The sequence below is a fragment of the Chionomys nivalis genome, chromosome 19 (assembly GCF_950005125.1).
Source record: "Chionomys nivalis chromosome 19, mChiNiv1.1, whole genome shotgun sequence".
NCBI classification, from domain to species: Eukaryota; Metazoa; Chordata; class Mammalia; order Rodentia; family Cricetidae; genus Chionomys; species Chionomys nivalis.
Window position 1 is genome coordinate 35,079,553 of NC_080104.1, and position 19,429 is coordinate 35,098,981.

Here is a 19,429-nt window from a genome sequence, read left to right on the forward strand (position 1 = left end):
AAGAGAGGGTAATGTTAGGTAATGAGGAGGGATGGGGTGGGACACGTGGAACAGGAAAGAGGAAAGGAACGTGGGGCAGCTATACTATAAGGGGGGGGTGAAGACATCAATGGGTGCGAGAGATAAGGAAAGGAAAGCCACAGAAACACTTTGTTAAAAAATATCACTATGGCATCTACTATATTATGTCAGTTTAAAATTTTTTAAATATAAAAACTTTATATGAATTATGTAGTGAGAGCTATATGTTTTCATTAGCATTTTAATTTGTCAGGTATACACACCATTTCCTATGCTGCATTTTTAAACTTAACATTCTTAACATTTTGAAGATCATTTAATAGTAATGAATAGACATAATGCTCATTGTGTAATGTGTGAGCTGTAATAGGATATTTAGTTTAGAATATTTACTTAATAATAAACACATATACATTAACAAAAATGAATTTATACCGAGAGATTTGGCCTCTTTGCTGATTAGTGAAGGGCTTTCATTGATTGTTCTCTCAGCAAGACCAGAGATTTACTATTGATTGATTGATTATTTTGAGGTAGGGTCTTTCCTGATTTCCCTGGCTGTCCTGGAACTCACCATGTAGCACAGGCTGGCCTCAAACGCATGGCAATTATGAGTTAACTTGGCTATGACCAGAGATATTCTAAAATTACATTTATTTTGTGTGTGCCACAGATGTGTATGACAGCCAGAGGTCAACTTGCAAAGGGCCAATTCTCCCTTTCAACCATATGGGTCTTGGGGATCAAACTTGGGTCCTGAGACTTGGTGTCAAGCACCCTTACCTACTGGGCTATCTTATTGTTCCATGACCAGAGCTTTTAAACTATTCCTCATCATTTACTCTTCTCATCCCACCCGGGTCCTGACAAGGAGATGCTCACAGTAGCTGGCCAGTGCACCGTGCTTATGTTCTTGCTAGCTGTCTTCCCTACTCCCCTGATACCCACTCCACATCTCCTTCCACCCAGGATGGAAAATCTCAACTGACACAAGGGTCCATCTGTCACAATTTCACATGGTTTTCTTATTCCAACTGACTAGAAGTAACCACCGTGCTCTAAGACAATCTTGAGCTGTTCACGGCTTCACTTCTTTCGTGTGTGCATTGACCCTCTGCAGTGAGTGCTAGCTAGGTGGGACTTTTTTTTTTTCTTCTAAGTACATTCAGAGCTAACTGAATCACCTTGGCCTGGGCAAGGTACAAAGGCTGACTTTGAAAGGAAATATGAATTTTCTTAAGATTACATTTTTTGGATTATTTTTTTAAAGCATGAATTGAATCAATTCTCTAAACAGAGATCATGTGGGGTAAAGTGACCCAGGACTTCTCTTGTAAGTTTGGTCAGTTGAGAGGATCAATGCTTGCTAAGTTTGCACTCTTCGATGTATGAATTAAAATTGGCCCTCTTAAAAATATGTTGCTAGCCAGCCTAAGAAGATAGTAGACTTAAAAATTAAATTTCAATGAACCTGAATTCTAAGTCCTCCATGAAATGATGGACTAAGAGACCTTCACTTTTCCAGGCAGCTGGGAGGACTCTTCATTAACATTGATTTATCTGGCTAAACCCTTGGATGGATATTCTTGTAGCAAAACTCAATAATGTCATTTCAGATTTCTGAATATGACTCTATCAGCTCAGAATCTCCCAACAGATTACAACAATAAGAACTTTTGAATGTCCAGAACAGTTATGATCCAAACACTAAATGTATAAAAGAAATGACAGGAGGTCTCTATCCATCTTCTGACTGTAGATGCAGCCACCATGGTGGAAAGCAGTATCCAGAACAGCAGAAGACACATGTTTGTCCTGGCCCCTCACATGATGCACAGCAAAGAGTTTGCTTACGAACAGGAGATTGCCCTGCACAGTGCCCTCATCCAGAACAACTCCAAGGTGATTCTTATTGAGATGGAACCTCTGGGTGAGGCCAGCCGACTGCAGGTTGGGGACCTCCAAGATTCTCTCCAGCATCTCGTGAAAATGCAGGGGACCATCAAGTGGAGGGAAGACCACGTGGCCAACAAGCAATCTCTAAGCTCCAAATTCTGGAAGCATGTGAGGTACCAGATGCCAGTGCCAAACAGACTCCCCAAGATGGCGTCTGGTGTGGTTCCTTTGAGTGAAACACAAGGCATGTTTACCCAAAACACTCTTGAGTTGTGGTCCTGATCACCCACAGCTGGCTGTGCCCTTGCAGCAGGCAGCGGAGTGGAGCTGTGAAGACTTGGGATGTCAAGGGTAGCAGCCCCAGGCCCCAGCTAGCAAGCTACTCTAGTAGTTTTCCTACTTGTGGGAGGGGCCATGCCTCCTTTCTCTATGCTTTCCTTTGCCCATTTCATTCCTTTGCGGCACAAGGTCATCCCTGTGCCTTTTCTTCTCTTCCATTTCTGTCTCTATTCTTTCTTTTAATCAATAATCTGCTTTCTGAATAGCAAGCTGATGGTTTTAGAATGGAATTCTGAGCGTTCTCATGCCCAGAGGTGGAACCACAGTGGTAAATCACTTTCCCAACATGCCAGAATTTTCTTTCTTTCTTTGGCACTTACGCAGTTTTGTCGTGTCAATGTTGCCAAGTTTGTTAGACTACCTTATCTAAATTGCCATGACCAACAAGCTCTTTTCAGTTCTAGTGTCTTTCATATAGTTTTATTCTCTTTAGAAATCTTTTCTCACTGTAAAAGTAATAAAGGTATATTTGAAAAAAGACAGTGTGAAAAAATATTATAAAAGGCAATCATAACCCTGACACATAAGATGAATTTTGGCAAATAAGACTGCACTTTAAGATGTCTTTACAATGTGTACATATAATTTGTATAGCCGGGATTGTACAATACTGATTTTGAGTCTTTCCTGTTTAGCGCCATAATGAATATCTGTGGCATGTCAATCTTGAATTCCTTTAACATTTACAGATGTTAAATTACATGTTCAGAACGCCCCATTTCAGCTTGCGCTGCAGACTCCTGCTAAAGCCGCCGCCATGAGAAACAAGTCTGTCACACTGCAGCCACACCAGCACATCTCCTACCTACCGACTCAAAGAAGTTTTGTCATCGCGAGACAACTTATTTTTTGTGACATTTCTGTGAAATGTATAGGGAATTTTGTTATCCACTCTTATTGAATTGCCAAAAACTGACCTGGGAAAAGCATGCTGTGTGTATAACTGTTCACACAGTAGAATGTGGGATCAGGAAGGAATCCTTGCTTTGGATAACTAGCTCTGTGGTTCTAAGTTCCTTAATGTCCTCAAATAAAAGTTTTCTTAGGTCCTGATGAAATGTAATACCACCTTAGATTCTTTAGCTAATAGAAAATAGAAGAATTTGGACTTCAGAAACAATTCAGTTAGTACTAATGTTTGGAATTATGAAATCTCCTTGTGCACCATGTGAAACTGACTGTATTCTGTGATTTACCTTAATGAAGACTTCTTAAAACTAAAATTCTCTTCAGTTAGATGATTTATTATCTCTGCTCCCTCACCCACCAAAAATGACCCAAGGAAACTACTATTGGTTCCGTTTCAAGATTATCCTGACAATTTAAAACAATTTGCATTTATATTTATATTAGAGAAATATTCTTAGTTTCTTAGAAAATCCCACCTAGGATTTGATAATAATGTATATGGAGCCCATAACATAGATTCTAACGTAGATTATCTACCAATTCAACTATAGGCAGAGTTTTCGGTAGTGAACCTGTATCTGATGGTTTTGCTAAATTCAAGATAGTAGTTTCATTTTATTATTTTGGTGGGTTCAAAGGGTAACCCATCCAAAGACATCTTCTGTGGAAGACAGTGTTTCCACTTTATCCCATCCTGCCCTTATACTTCTAAACATTTTCTTCAAAGTGCTTGTGCAGTCGAGAGCAGACAGACAGCATAGTCTGGTTACTAGTCACGGAAACCAAAACATTTCTCCATGCTGCTGCTTGTAAACATCCTTTATTAGATGAGGAAGGAAATAATGGTCCTCTCTCTGTACGAGTCCTGTGTCGTAGGAGTGTTGAAGTTTGCGAAACACTTATTTTCCATTTATCCCAGCGAAGTTATGCTTTTCCTATTTATTATATGGTGAATTATTTTTGATTGGGCAAAAAGAATTTTATCATTGACTCTACGAGCATTCTGTTCGCGGAGCGGGGGTTGAAGAGTTCTAGCTTATTATAAAAATATAGAAATACTGTTTGTCTTCCTTTTCTGTTGGACAATTTAAAATTTCACCATTACTTTCCAATTATGAATTCTGTCCCATCCGGGCTGGTTCTGGTTCTCGTTTGGCTCTGGGAGCCTGGCAGTCTTAAGGACTCTCCTCCATGGTCTGCCTCCCTCTTACTCTCCAGGGCTTGCTCTCCGTTGGTGCAGGGTTCTTAGCGCCCTCTGCCAGAAGGGTGCGGTGTGGTGACGGTGGTTTTCCTTCTTTTTTTTTTTAGTTTTGCGAGACAGGGTTTCTCTCTATAATATAGCTCAGGCTGTCCTGGAACGCCACCTGCCTCTACCTCCCGAGTGCTGGATTAAAAGCATGCGCAGCCTTGCTGCCAGCTCTACCACTGGTAGAACATAGAGAGAGCAGCTCAGGTCCGGAAAGCTGGAGGTGGTAGCGGTGCCCTCCCCGGAGGTCTGGAGCGGCTTAGAGTCGGCAGACACGAGGACTTTCCCACGATAAGGTCTATTGCCTCGAGGGCTTTAGATCCGGTAACTGGGGTGCTCATAGGTGAGCGGGGGCGAGAGGAAAAATCAGCACAGGCTTGGGCAGGAGCTTAGGGCATCCCCAGATCTTGAGCAGCCTGCTTTTGGGAGCAGCCTAGACTTCAGTGCCCCAGCTCACAACTCCGGACCTGGAACCCTTTCCACTCTGGGCGGAGCCCACCTGCAGCCTTAAATTTTCTTTTCTTCTTACTAGTCTGTTCTTTCCCACCCCCGCGTCTTTGCCCCCCCCCTCCCCCCATAGCCTTCCTGGTTGTCTGATCTCTTTAATCACATTCTCCTGGCCCGGCCTCACAGCACGCCACCCCCCCCCCCCAACTCTTTCTGATTTCACAGTTGTGGACTGGGAGGGATCACTCTTTCTTACCTGTTGTGTGAATTCTGCTTCTCAAATGTAAGTGAAGGAGAGACCACCGTCCCGCCTACCTGTGAAAGACCTCTCTGAAGGTAAGGACAGGCCCTGATACCCGCTCCTCACTGTTTGCTGCTACCTGGAGCAAGGGGAAGGAGCCTCCCATTTCCAGGGTGCAAGGATCCTGAAAACAAGATCAATGTGCCTGGTGTGTGTGGAGGGTGGGGGGGAGGGGGTTAGCGTGTGTGTGTGTGTGTGTGTGTGTGTGTGTGTGTGTATGCACTGATAATTAGACTACGGGTTTATAGTTCCTTTGCAGAGAGATGTGAAAAGCTGAATGAAAAACAGCAACAGTTGATTTTATTCCGCGCTCAGCCCCTGCTGACAGTGTACAAAGCCTGTCTTCAGCTGTGTTGCAGTTGCTTAATCCTCGTAGGAAACAAATAAATAGGCAGTATCACCAGGCTTAATGAATGAGAGGGACAGAGAGATTCAGGAATTTGTCTCAAGACATCCGTCTAGAAATAGATCTGAGATTTATATTGTATTTTCCTAATTCCAAAATCTTTGTGCTTAATTCAAGGGGCTTCCAAAAGTGAGAAGCCCCCAGCAGATAGTATCACAATTAATCAATTAATGATAGGGCGGGGTGCTGATAGTGTGATCCTCCTCTCATAAGCACACGAATGCACTCATTGCACACACACACACACACACACACACACACACACAGAACTGAACACCTGCTTTAGGCACACAAAATGAAAAGGCAGGGAGCCTTCTCCCAGGGACCTCTGCAGAAAGTGAAGGCTAGTCCAGGAGGGATAGCTAGGCCATGAGGTAGGGTAGTCTAACAAGTTTCCGGGGGAAGTCAAACATTGAGTCATATTGCCAGGTTCTCCTGGCAGGGGTGAGGGGTGGTAGGGAACTCGTGGTCTGTGTATCTGGATCCACACTTGGGAATAGTGCCTGGAGATTATAGCAGCAGATACTTTTATGTCGAGCTCTGTGAGGTGGCGGTGATTTTCTGGGCCTTACAGATGGAAAGTCAGATTTCACACATCCTTTGCTTTAGTGCAGAAGTGCATGGGTGTGTCCAAGATCATTTTTGCCAGTTACACCGGGCTGTTTCACCTCTTTGTCGATGAAGTAAAACATTTATGCATTAGAGATTGTAGAGAAAGGATTGTGTTAAAAACAAGCAAACAAACAAAGGTAAAACATGGACAGCCCAGCTTAGCGTTGGAGTGCTTGCCTAGCCTGTCTTCAGTTCTCAGCATGGAGAAGAAACCTCATGGAGCACTGCAGCCTGCATCAAGGCATTTTGTGTTAGGGATCCCTCAGTGTTGTGTTTTGCTAATGAATGCGTGACACTGAGGCAATGTGTTTACTTGTGAGTCAGTGAAACTCCCTGTCGTGGGCTGGGCTGTTGCCCACTCTCAGCCCCAGGTTCCCCACTGGGAAGTCTTGCAGGATCTTAATTAACATCCTTGTGTTTGGATGAGCTCTTTTTCCTGTGGTCTGTTCCCTTGTGGTGAGGCCCCCAAAGGGGATGAGACAGAACCAGGAACTCAGGAGATGGCCACTTTGATACTCTGAAAGATATCCTGAAAGAGCATCCTTGGGTGGGATGACAAGATACTGGGTACCTTGCTTCTGGCCTTCATTCTGTACCACCTGATCACATAACTTTTGGAGAGAGCTTCTTTAATCAAGAGAAGATTTTATATCATTGGGTAACTGAGTTTGTAACTATTCTTTATGCTCATGGACACACACATACATGCTTGTACTTGTATTTCATATTTTCATATTATATTAACTTGGAAGTAAATGGATCTACTATGAAATTTACTTTTCCGAGTGAGCAGGTAAGTCCTATAGATTGGTGGTTTTCTATCTGTTTGTGCACTGGAATCAGCCCCGGGGAGTTTAGAAGATTCAGGGGTCCAGGTTGTCTCCTGCCAGCTGCGTGGAGCTCAGACTGTCTCTTTCCAGCTGTGCGGAGCTCAGGCTGTCCCCTCACAACTGTGTAGAGCTCAGGCTGTCCCCTGACAGCTGTGTGAAGCTCAGGCTGTCCCCTGCCAGCTGTGTAGAGCCCAGGCCGTGCCCTGCCAGCTGTGTAGAGCCCAGGCTGTGCCCTGCCAGCTGTGTGAAGTCCAGTCTTCCTTATCTTTACAAAAACTCCGTGTTATGTTTGCTGAGCATCATGCTTGTCAAAAGAAACTTTTGAAGATGCCATGCTTTAAAAAGTAGAAGATGATTCAGGTATACAATGAACTGAATGACCACTCAGGACTCCCATCTGTCTATATTTTATGGATTTGGTTCATTCATCAATTCCGAAAATAAACCATGAAGCAGACAGAAAGTGTGACATGCCAGTTAGTATCAGTCACTGTAAACAGGTAAGCAAATTGAGAACAGAGAAAAAGTGGGTCTGTGCTGCTTGCACACATTTCCCCTGTGCTGGATTTTCCACAGATGCTCTGGGAGAGCCTGTATGCTATAAGTAGATGTCAGCCAACCTCCAAGGGAGGGTGGGACTACTTGATTAGGCAGAGAAATAATTCATAGTTATTTTGGAGGTGAAGATTTATTTAGGTTCTATTCCTATAGCAAACAAAATTAATATTTACAAATTTAAAAATAAGTCAAATGTGAAAATAATAATGAAGCCATGAAAGTGGAGAAAGTATCGTTAACTATTTGTTTTACCAATGAGAAAAAAAGGCAAAATCTACACTTAAAAGCAGTGGAAAATACACACACATACACACACACAAGTATTGACTTGAGTTCATTGACATAAAAATTTCCATATGCTAATGGACCAAAAGAGAAATTAGAAGTAAGCTAAATAAGATGGATAATAAAACTCCAAACATTGGCAAATGGGGAAAGAATCACTTGCTATGAAAATGTTTATAAGCATGAAAGAAAACAGCTTAGTCTTATGTGATAGTGTTTGCTTTGTTTCTAATAAAAAGAAAACACAGACTCAAATAAACAAGAGGCTCTGTTTCACTTAAACAGCCTGGTTAGATCTGATGAATCAAGGCGAGGTGTGCTGTCCTGGGTGTGGTAGAAAGTGTCCTGCACCTGTGAGGGAGGCAATGGAAGCTGCTGGGAGGTTTCTGGAATGTAGCTGGGCAGCGTGCATTCTTGCCTTGGACTCCCTGCCTGTTTGACCATATCATAACACCAATAAAATGATACGAAATAAGAAAACAATGGTAATAGACAATATTTAGATGACACTTACTATTCCCTGTACATTTTGAATAGGAACCCTTGTGGCCACCATATCAGCCCTGAGAGGTAGAACTGTCATTCCCTTCTGTGGCTAAAGGACTCAGAGTTCAGCTAGGCTATGAGACTTGCCCATGACTGTTAAGCTGGTAACAGAAAAAACGAAGATGGAGACCCCACCAGGCTGGGGCCAGCAGCTGTTCTCCATAAAACTGAGCCACACTGTCTGATGAACGCAGAAGTACAGTAAAACATTCAAGTGCTGTATACCCCCCCCCACACACACAACTGTGCGGACAGCATCTATCTTTTACATGCTTAGATCTTAACGTGTCTCACATTGAAAACTCTGCTTCTCTGAATGCTGAATGATTATGTAATTTTATTTCTTGTTAGCTCTTAGAATTGAAAAGGAAAATGAAAACCTAGCTCCTCTTGCCAGTCTGCGACAGCCCTCGCAGCAGAAATGGCAGAGAGGAAATCACACTTCACATTCTATCCGAGACAGAACTATCAGACAGTAAGAGAAGGTGAGAGGGGGTGGCTGCAGGTTTCAAGTTGCGCATTGTTCTCGTCTGACTCTGAACGGTGGGTGCTTTCCATGAACAAATATCCTTTTTGCATTCATTCTATTCAGCATCCTCTCTTAGGAATTGATAGATGGTTTGGGTAGCTTTATCCTGAAAGCTTTCTCCTGTGATTGACTAGTTAGGATGGGAGGAGAGTGGCAGTTGGGGTATCATTGTTCTACGTTGTGAGGCTCTCATGCATGCAGAAGTCTTCAGTAGTGTTGGGTACTGTGATTTCCCAAATGATTCTGCAGGAAGCCATTTCACCTTTTGTGTTCCGGCAATGAACCAACAGTCCTTGACCTAATTATTTCATGTGCCCAAAGTCTTCAACTCTCTGTGCTTTATCAGACTGGGATTCTCGTCAGTTTTGTGTACATCTGAAAGAAATCAACCTCTTCATGCCCTGCCATGTTCTGCGTAGCCAGTGTTCTTTTGAGGCAGTGGGGTGGAGGCGGTTCAGTAAGCAGGAAATGTGGCCTCGTTTGTGAAATAGTTAGACTGATGCAGACTCCACCAAGGAAGAGCTTTCTCCCATTTTACACTTGTCACTCACAGTTAGCAAGGTCAAGGTTGAACTGTTCCAGGATCAAAGTTCAAAGCAATAGGTCTGTGACCTGGGGTCACAGCCAGTGTAAGGGGGATCAGTGTCATGACTGGGACCCCTGTGACTTATTTCCTCAGTTTCCCTAAAGGAAATATCTGGGGCAGCCAGTGCTGACTCATGCCCCAGGCACACACACCTCTTCTTCAGTGATAGTGGTTACTGTGCGCCAGGCATTGCGTAAGCTTTGCTGATGGACAAGACAACATAACTCTTAGACTGTGAAACTTGTGAGAAATTTCAGAAACTGTGAGTCAAAATGAGGATTTTCTCTTTATGAGATGATTAGTTCACATCCTTAGAACGGTTTTGGAATCTCTCTCTCTCTTCTCTCTCTCTCTCTCTTTCTCTCTCTCTCTCTTCTCTCTCTCTCTCACACACACACATACACACACATATAGTATACATGCACACACATACAAGCACACATGAACAAACACACTGCAGGCTGCATGGTGGACTTGTATTCCTCAATATGCTATGGATTTTCAGTCTGTAAGATCATAGATTTCCCTAGACTTTTGCTTTGACCCTAAAGGCAAGCAAGATGTGGTATGTCAAGCTAAAAGTCAACGGTTCTATTCTACTAAAAATGCTAAACAATTATGTTTTATAGGACCTAAAATCTAGTGCCTTGAAATTTATTCATTCTATGTCAACTAAACATTTGGCAAACTGGTGACTATTTTAAAAGATATGAAACATTGCTGGGCTGCCTGTTGTTTATGTGTCAGGAGAGTTTTTAAAACTCCCTTATGAAGGTGGAATTGGTTGCTTGCGGGCTTAAGTTTAAATTTATGCTATTCTTTGTCTAGAAACACCAGTTGCTGTGGAAACCCAACCATGCATTGTGGAGAACTGTTTTTGCTGCTCTGTGTTTTCGCTGTTAGAAGTGCCTCAAGTAAGTGATTTATGAACACTCACAAAGAGACGTCATTAGGCAACTAGAGGGAAATTATGGAGGCTTTTTTTTTTCCTTATAGCTGATATGGTTACTGAAGATGCTGAATTTATTTAATAGTTAGTGACAGCAAATTTTACTTTAGAAGGTGGGGAAATATTTGGTGTCCCTGGGATAGAGAGTGGAAGAGAGGCAGGGATGGACCAAATAAAGGAGTAGAGAGCACTTACTATACAGAGGCAGGGGCATAGAAACTTCACTTTCAAAGAAAACTGCTTCATTCGATTTGAAATAGGAAAAGAAAACAATCGTCTTTTTTATTGACTTTAGGCAATTTTATATTTGTCTCCTGCCAAAGGGAATGCTGGGGACCATCTCCCTTACTTTGGGAATGGCTGTGAAGGGAGAACAGAGATTAGCTCTTAAAGCTCTCACAATGCATGTCCAGTCCTGAGGCATGTTTGTGAAGGGACCCGCGCAGTGGTGGAATGGTACCTACCACACAGTGCAGCACTGCCCAGATGTTGCTCATTCTCCTCCTCTCTGTATTGAATGATTTGTCAGGGACTGCTGAGAAAAACAGCACAGTACAGGAAGATGTGTGCCTGCGCCAGGCTCCACAGACAAACATCACCTGATCCTGATAGCCGTGGAGTACAGACTTGACACAAATCCAACTCTACAGACTGTGGGATCTGGGGTTCAGGTTCTGGCTCCCTGTTCCTCTGGGGGCTTAGAGAACAACCTTTCAGGAATGGGAATTGTAGTCGTATGCAGCAATGCTCTGTATGTAAAATTCGTCTGACTTGCTGGGGCTGACCACTCACACTTGTCTACTTAAGACACTTTCAACCGTTTACTTTGTCCATGAAAGAACCAAACTTTCTGTTCACAGTACGCACACCTTGGCCTCTGTTCACTTATATAACTAAAGACCTCTTTTTATTTTGTTTTGTTTTGTTTTTCAAGACAGGGTTTCTCTGTGGAGCTTTGGGGGCCTGTCTTGAAACTAGTTCTGTAGACCAGGCTGGCCTCCTACTCACAGAGATCCATCTGCCTCTGCCTCCTCCTGGGATTAAAGACATACAACAGCATCACCTGGCAGCGCTTCCCCCCCGCCCCGCCCCCTTAATGAATCAACACTTGGAAACCTAAAATAATTTCAAATACCCAATAGACTCCTTTACAGTAATCCAAGTCCCCAATATACACTACATGATAACGAGGGAAGAACACACTATAGGCTGCATGTAGGAAACTGAACAGCAATCATAGACTTGATGATGTGCAAAAGGATCAGGACACAGGAGCGCAAGGACTGTATGAGCTGTACACTTTATTACATACGACTCTGTAGGGCAGAGCCTTATGAAAATGTTAAAAAGCTTACTCTTGCTTTGACTGTCAAGGAGAAACTGTGTTGAGGAATTGAAATGTAAACTGGAGATTATTTGATAGCCGCCAGCAAGAAGCTGGCGTTCACGGTCATTCTTGCACCTTGAAGTAGATCTGACGTTTGAGCCACTTCCTCCTCCAGCTGTGGTTAGCGTTAAGTTAAAGCCAGAATGTCGCTCTGAGCAAGAAGCCCTAATGACAGACACAGCGTTTTGTATGTGGTCGCAAGGAAATATTTCCATTTACTTAAGAGATTGCCAATTTTCTAAATAAAGATTAGGGGCATTTGAGACCAAGAGGGCAGGGGATGGGAGAAGGGTTCGACAATTCCAATTGAGAATGGAGGTCCACTCTGTGAAGATGGAAAAAAAAAGTAGGCACATTTTTGAAGAGCAGATCTGAGCTGAGAAATGGAGATGGACGGAGAAAGAGACCCTGTAGTGGGAATGGTCTGTCTCCGTCAGTTCTTTGGTTACATATGGAAGCTTGCTGCAGGGGCTTAGCTACCCAAGAGCTCTACTGTGTCTTCCAAACCTTCCTAGAAGTAAGTAGGCAGACTGCTTGGGCACAATGGACATGAGGCTGGTTGTGATATAGATGAAGGATGCACATATAGACTTCGCATGAGGTGTCCACAGTGGTGACATTTTGGGGCAATGTGGCGATGCTATGACTTCTGTGTCTTTCCTTAAAAGAAAGTTGTTTGGAGCCTGTCCTGGAACTAGCTCTTGTAGACCAAGCTGGCCTCGAACTCACAGAGACCTACCTGCTTCTGCCTCCTAAGTACTGGGATTAAAGGCGTGTGCTACCACCGCCAGGCTAGTGTCATAACTTTTAAGATGTGGCCACAGTGCATTGTCTTGAGGGAGGGCCGGTTACGCTCTTGCAGCTAGCTTTCTGTCCAGGAGAAGCCATCAGTTTCATCTTCATCTTTGTTCCAAAAATGTCTTATCTCCGGTAGGTCTGTTTTCAGACAAAAGCCAGTACAGGAATGTGACGCTAAGATTTCTTGTAGCCCTTCTCACCAATCTAACTTTTATACCGGAGAGGTGAAATAAAAATCATTTTTGTCCTGTTTTGTCTTCCTTTCCTTGGTTAATCTGCTGTAGGAAATTGCATCAAACGCACGCAAATTCACACGCTAGAAGGAGAGCCTTTTTATCTGAAGCACTGCGGCATAGCTTCATCTGTGCACAAGAACGAAACAGCCGCCATAAGATGGTTCCGAGTCCATGCTTCCCATGAATATGTAGAGCTGAACACTGAAAGTTCACCCAGAATTACTTTGCAAAGTCACTATTTGGAGTTCTGGCCAGTGGAGCTGGAAGACAATGGAACATACTTTTCCCAAGTGGGGTGAGTAACCATTTGGTTTCAGCGTATTTCCTAGGACTCTTGGCTTTTGACTCAGCAACCCAAATCTACATCAGGAAGCTCAGATAATCCATGCATTTTTTTTCCTCCCCTGCTTTTGCTCCAACAGGAAACAAACATTTCATTGCAGGAAAATTGAGCTGGTCACTTTATCTTCTTAGTGACCACATTGAATGATGAATGAGTTCCTTTTAGGGGTTCCTTGTTAATGATACGGTGGAATTCTGGTGGGTTTTAAAGTTCTGTCTAAGAATAATATGTACTTGAGAAAGGAGCTACAAGGGCAGCTTCCCACACAGCCTCCTCAGGCTTCAGAGAAAGGGTAGGGTTTATGAAATAATCCTAGTCTAGCTTTCAGAGGTTACTGGGAAACAAGAAGCAGGGTTATTGGGGGGAAAGGTATAGTTGTCACCCAGCCACAAGCTAGTAGCCAAGGTCAGTGAGACTTTTCACACAGAGGTACATGCTACATGGGCAGGCAAATATCTCTTATTTATTCTCTTATTTATAAAGAGTTGCCACTGACCTGTGAAAACTCACTTAGGCACACTGTGCTGTGAGAAGTAGCAGATTTCTTTTAGAAATCTCTCTTTATTCTAGGGTGACTCCTGATCATTATCAGTGAACCTCTGAGAGAGAAGTGAGATTTCACAGCAAAGCCTCTTTCTCGCTCCTGTGGTTTCTCACAAAATGAGGTCATAGCTGTTTATTAGACACAGAAACTTCTGAGCCTCAGAAACAAGTCGTAGGACTGTTGTTTTTTGAAACAGCGCAGTTCTTACGACACTTTAAGGGAGAAAAATATAATAAATCGGTCGCAACTGGATCTTTCTAGAGCAAGTTAAAGATGAATGGAGAAGAGAAACAACCTGTGTCCCCACTGTCCAAGCTGTATAGACATAACTTAAAGACATGAATATTCTGGTTACGGTGGACAGAGTCATTTGAGGGAAAGAGGCACCTGTGGCCATCCTGGGGAGTAGATGGAGACAGAGGGTATTCGCTCTTGATTTTTCTGATGTCAAGGGCAGGGAAGACAGACTGGGTTAGGAAGCAACAGAAGGGCAATCAGAATGAGGGAGGATGAGGGAGCAGCAGGGAGACCCAAGGAGGCACTGAAGAGTTCAGAGACAATGCCTGAAGGATGCTGGAAAGTGGGGTTGGACAAACATGACTTGATGACAAGGAAGGAGCTTTGCCAGTGGCGTTGACTGTAAGTGAGCTTTCACGGGGAAGCAGATACCTTGAACATCTTCAGATACAGTTCAGGTAGAAGATCCCCTTGTCTGCATCATATTTCAAGAAGGAAATCAGTGTGGAGGAAATGGTCTGGTGTTTTTTGAGAGCACTGGAGGCTGAAGGGGGTGGGAGAGAGAGAGAGAGAGAGAGGGAGAGAGAGAGAGAGAGAGAGAGAGAGAGAGAGAGAGAGAGAGAGAGAGAGAGAGAGAGAAATTTCCAGCACCCATGTTGGGTGACTCATAACCTCCTGTCACTCTAGCTCTAGGTACCAATGCCCTCTTCTGGGCTGTGCAGATCCCTATGCTTGCCTCTGCACAGGCGCACACATTTGCACACATAGAGATTTTAGAAATGAAAACCTTTTAAAGGGAGTAGAAAATCAGCTAAGAAGGGAAGTCAAACAGAAGAGAGATGTTTCTGTGGTGGAGGTGGAGAAATGGGAAGAAGGAGCCTGAGGCTGATGCACAGAAAGCTTATCTTGGAGCCAGAGAGAAGAAAAGAGCAGTCCTTCCTCTTTCAGTCCCTCCTTCTCTCCCTCTCTTCTCTCCCTCTCTTCTTCTCTCATCTTGTTTTAGCTTGTTGCTGTTGATACCCAAGATTATGTACATGTGAGGCAAGTCCTCTACAACTAAGCAATCAGCCTTTAAGCTGTTTTATTTTCTTTTAAACCCACACAGCTGCCAGCCAGAGGAGCCACTATAATCAGAGTGACATTGAGCATTGATCCATGGGCATAGGTTACAAGGAAGTGGGGATCCTAGATGCTGGCTCCCTTGGTCTCAACTTCATATCAGTCCTTGAGCTCGCTCTTTGGCAGCAAGGGCAGAGTATTGCTTGGTTCAGCATTTCTAAGGGGTTCCCACACGTGACAGGCACTATCAAGATCTGCTGAGTGTTAGGAATTGAGAATTAAGTGTGACTTGCCAAAAGGAATCTTAAGAAGAGAATTCTGCCAATGAACCTGAGCTCCCTTGAAGATCAGTTGGTCACCCTCTCCAGCCCTGGCTGGTTTTCTCTATGTTCAACCAAAGGTAAAGAGCAGGGCTGCATAGAATGTGAAAATGTAGTATTATGCCAACCCTCCTGCCCCAATGTGCATTTATATCCTGGTCCCATCCAGTACAACAACAACAACAATAGCAACAACAACAACACACACACACACACACGATGTGGAATTCCCCTCTGTAGGCTATAAATATGTTTTTTTACCCTTGGTTATTAAAGAAGCTGTTTCCGCCAAGGCTCAGTAGAGTAAAGCCAGGCGGGAAATCCGAACAGAGATATAGAGAAAAAGTAGGTGGAGTCAAGGAGACACCATGTAGCTGCCGCCTAAGGAGACAAACACTGGGGAACTTTACTGGTAAACCACAAACCTCGTGGTGATGCACAGATTAATAGAAATGGATTAGAGCTAGCTAAAAAGACACTTAAGCTATTGGCAATGCAGTGATATACAGTTTTCTGTGCAATTAGTTTGGGTCTGGGCAGCCGGGAATGAACAAGCAGCCTCCTCCAACACACACAGACTCACACACACACACACTCACACACTCACTCACACACACAGACTCACACACTCACTCACACACACATGCACATGTGACCATGGGATAAGTTACTTGGTTGTTTGAATCCTTGACTTTCTTATGTGAACTTGAGGAAAATAGTCAGGCTCTCCTGGATCCACACATTGCAAAGTATCTGGGAGTCAGTGAGCAACAGAACACTTCATTCTCTTCTATTCAGCTCCTCATAGATATAAAGGGGACCTGGAAAAGCCCAGGTATAAATACATTTCCCAGGTCACAGGACAACTTAGCAACATGTTTACTACTTTTAGGATGGTGACGGATATGCCCCTAGTACGGTGTAAACAAACACACAATTGCAAATGGTTTTACTTTTCTTTTTCTTTCTTTTCTTTTTTTTTTCTTTTTAAAAAAAAACACTGTTGTTTAATAACATGCCATTTATCATCTTCAAGATGGCTGATTTCTGAGAAGGGAAATCATAGACAAAAGAGAGATACTGAATGAAGTTCACCCTTGTTCAGTTGTGCAAGGGCTGGGCCAAACTCCGGTTTATTCATCAGTAAGGAGAAAGATCATAGAATAAACCACCTTGAGAAACAGAAGACACAGTGGATATGCACACACGTTCAGGAGACAAGGTCGGCAGTTCTCTTGAAACTAAAGCCACCCTTCTCTCCTGGCCTGTGAGTCTCTGAATCCGTCCAGCACTGAAGATAAAGTTTAAACCATTTATTGCTCTCCTATCCATGCCACATAGATGACTGTATGCGGTATATTTGGTATGTACGTGTGGTGTGTGTTTGTGGTGTGCACACGTGCAGTGTGTGTGTGTTCCTAGACTGCTCTGGCGTGCGATCTTTCACCCCATGACAGCTGTAAACTCTCTGATCTGAGCTAAGGGGTGGCAGAGAAAAGTTTGCATCTCAGTGAATAAATCTCTTCATCTAGAAATTAGGGTAAAACTGGAAGATTGGAGGTAGTTGCAGAATCTCACTAATAACCACAAAATCCCTCTCTATACCTGTGTTTCATAGAAATGATCGTCAAAATTGGAGCCTAACTGTCATTAAAAGAAATGAACACAGCTGCTTTTCTGAAGAACTTGTGATAAACAAAAACGTGGAAGTCAAGAAATCTTTGCGTATACAATGTGAAAATCCTAACTACGATGAACTGATCAACGACACTTCATTGTATAAGGTAAGAAGTTGAAAGAACTTCCACTTAAAACTCGAAAGGAAAGAAAAAAAAACCACATGGAGAATAGGAAGACAGCTGAACACTTTGCCATTGTCAAAAACAAGTGGTCTAGGGGCTGGAGAGATGGCTCAGTGGTTGAGAGCATTGCCTGCTCTTCCAGAGGTTCTGAGTTCAATTCTCAGCAACCACATGGTGGCTCACAACCATCTGTAATGAGGTCTGGTGCCCTCTTCTGGCCTGCAGGCATACACACAGACAGAATATTGTATACATAATAAACAAACAAACAAGTGGTCTACCTCCCCACGACTTACTTGGTCTGTGTGAGAAACTGTCCCATATGGCTATTGTCAAGCACCATTAAGCAGTATGTGTAGCACTGTAGCCGCCCTGTATTATAGTAGGTATTCAGGACATGATGGTAGCTTCTTCTCTTCTGCCTCTCCTTCTTTTTCCTTCTATTAAAAGAAAAATAAAGTTCTGGAAATGCTAGTTTAGAGTTTTTCATTTTCTTTTGCCACACCCATTTAAAATGCTGAAAGACAATTGCATGTGTTTTCTGAATACATACATTTGTTTTATAAAGCAGGAAGACAGGAAATGAAAAAAAAAAGTGAAGTGAAAAATCATTCCTATTCCCACAGCTGTGTTTGTTCCTTTACCTAGAGAAACATCTGTCCTGAAAAGTTGCTTGTTCGCTGGTCTTTTCCTTCCTAATTAAAACGATGTAGTTATTCACCCATACCTGTGAGCAGCTCTCTTTCAAACAGGGAATGTGTTTTCTATGGATTTGGTTTAAACCCCCTAATCTCCTTGTTATTAGACACGTGTGAGTGTTCTGTGTCCTACTGTTATTTACAGACTATAATGAATGACATATATTCATATAAATCTTTGTGTGCTTATATGATTAACCCTTCAGGAAGAATCCCCAGATATAGGATTACTGAGCCAGTGGGAGGTTAATTGATCAGCTTTTGATACACATTAGCCAATTCTGCTCCCCACCCCGCCCCTTACACCTTCCCAACACGGGAAACAATACTTTCAGAAAGTTAAAAATCTGACAGAAAACAGAAAACACTTCAGAAACGGGGCATTTCTTCCTATTGTTCTCTTAGGAATGGTAAGAGAAATGTGTAAATTGTAGCCTTTGTGGATCGCCTGTGCATTTTCTGTTTGCTTCATTGGTGAGCCTTTTTCTTACCAGGTTGTAAGAGTTCCTTTCAAAGATGCTGTGGAGAAGCTAGTCATACTTCTGTCTCATATTTATCATGTAGAAAACGGTGTTTGCATTCACATGCATGCACACGTGTGACATGACATATCATGTCTGTGGAAGAGCAGACCTGAGCTGCTGACCCCGTCAAAAAACTAGACAGGGGAACTCAGGGAAGCTGAACCATTAACGAGTTCCCTGAAGTATGTGGGTCGTTCTTGCTGTCACAGTGTTTCTTATCTGAAATACTTTCTAAACATATAACTCAGTCTTGGGTTGGCTGGCCTTCTCTTGCTGTCTAGTATACATACTTTGTAGTACATGTAAATTAGGGAGGCTTGGTTAGTGGGTTTTAGAAAGCCCCACTATACAGATAACTAAATTTAGAAGATGTATGATCTGGCTCTGTTTATGGCCGAACATCTGTAACATGAGCAGTCACATGAAAAATTTAGTGGATGGTCCATGACCTTCCTGAGGGGAACGGCACTAGACAGCTTAGTCAGAAAAGGTCTAATTGGAACAGAAAATGAAGGCCTTCTGGCATTTTGTCTACCACAGAGAAAGTTTGCTTCAGTTTATACAATTCTCCTTATACTCAGAAACACTTTGCTGACATGAGGTACACATGGGATTTTACAAGACATCTGGGTAACTGCTTGGTCCTTGCTCCGAAGGCCACCAGCAGTGGCCAGCATGAGGCGAAGTCTGCGGGCATTCTATTCCCCGTGCCAGGCATGTGGAGGGACTGTGTCACATGACCAAAGTTAGTTGGTCAACTTCCTTTCCTCACAGTCTTACACTTGCCTGAACCTATCAGTGGGTGACAGAGGGCTAGTTTGCAGACAGTGGCTTTATTATTGTTATTAATGATTTCTATGATATTTGTGGGAGAAACAGAAAAATTGAAATATGTCTATGAACTTGGCCACTTATGCCCTTTGGTACAGGATATTAAGAATCCAGAGTGGGCAACATCTACTCAGTTTTCTGGGTCATTCTGTCCACATTCCCACGGCCCATACCCTTAAATACAGAATTG

At 43.1% G+C, this 19,429-nt stretch overlaps 2 protein-coding genes across 2 annotated transcripts in view; both read left to right on the forward strand.

The window, feature by feature from the left end:
• Window positions 1-3,681, forward strand: part of Il1rl1 (interleukin 1 receptor like 1) — a 45,590-nt gene extending 41,909 nt beyond the window's left edge. Inside the window, exon 11 of the mRNA XM_057751243.1 lies at window positions 1,781-3,681. Within this exon, the coding sequence (XP_057607226.1) occupies window positions 1,781-2,199 (419 nt within the window). The 3' untranslated portion in view covers window positions 2,200-3,681. The remainder of the gene's footprint in view (window positions 1-1,780) is intronic.
• A 1,464-nt stretch (window positions 3,682-5,145) lies between these two features.
• Il18r1 (interleukin 18 receptor 1) overlaps window positions 5,146-19,429 on the forward strand; it is a 31,840-nt gene continuing 17,556 nt past the window's right edge. Inside the window, exons 1-4 of the mRNA XM_057751488.1 lie at window positions 5,146-5,194; window positions 10,340-10,425; window positions 12,930-13,176; window positions 17,003-17,168. Of these exons, the coding sequence (XP_057607471.1) occupies window positions 10,368-10,425; window positions 12,930-13,176; window positions 17,003-17,168 (471 nt within the window). The 5' untranslated portion in view covers window positions 5,146-5,194; window positions 10,340-10,367. The remainder of the gene's footprint in view (window positions 5,195-10,339; window positions 10,426-12,929; window positions 13,177-17,002; window positions 17,169-19,429) is intronic.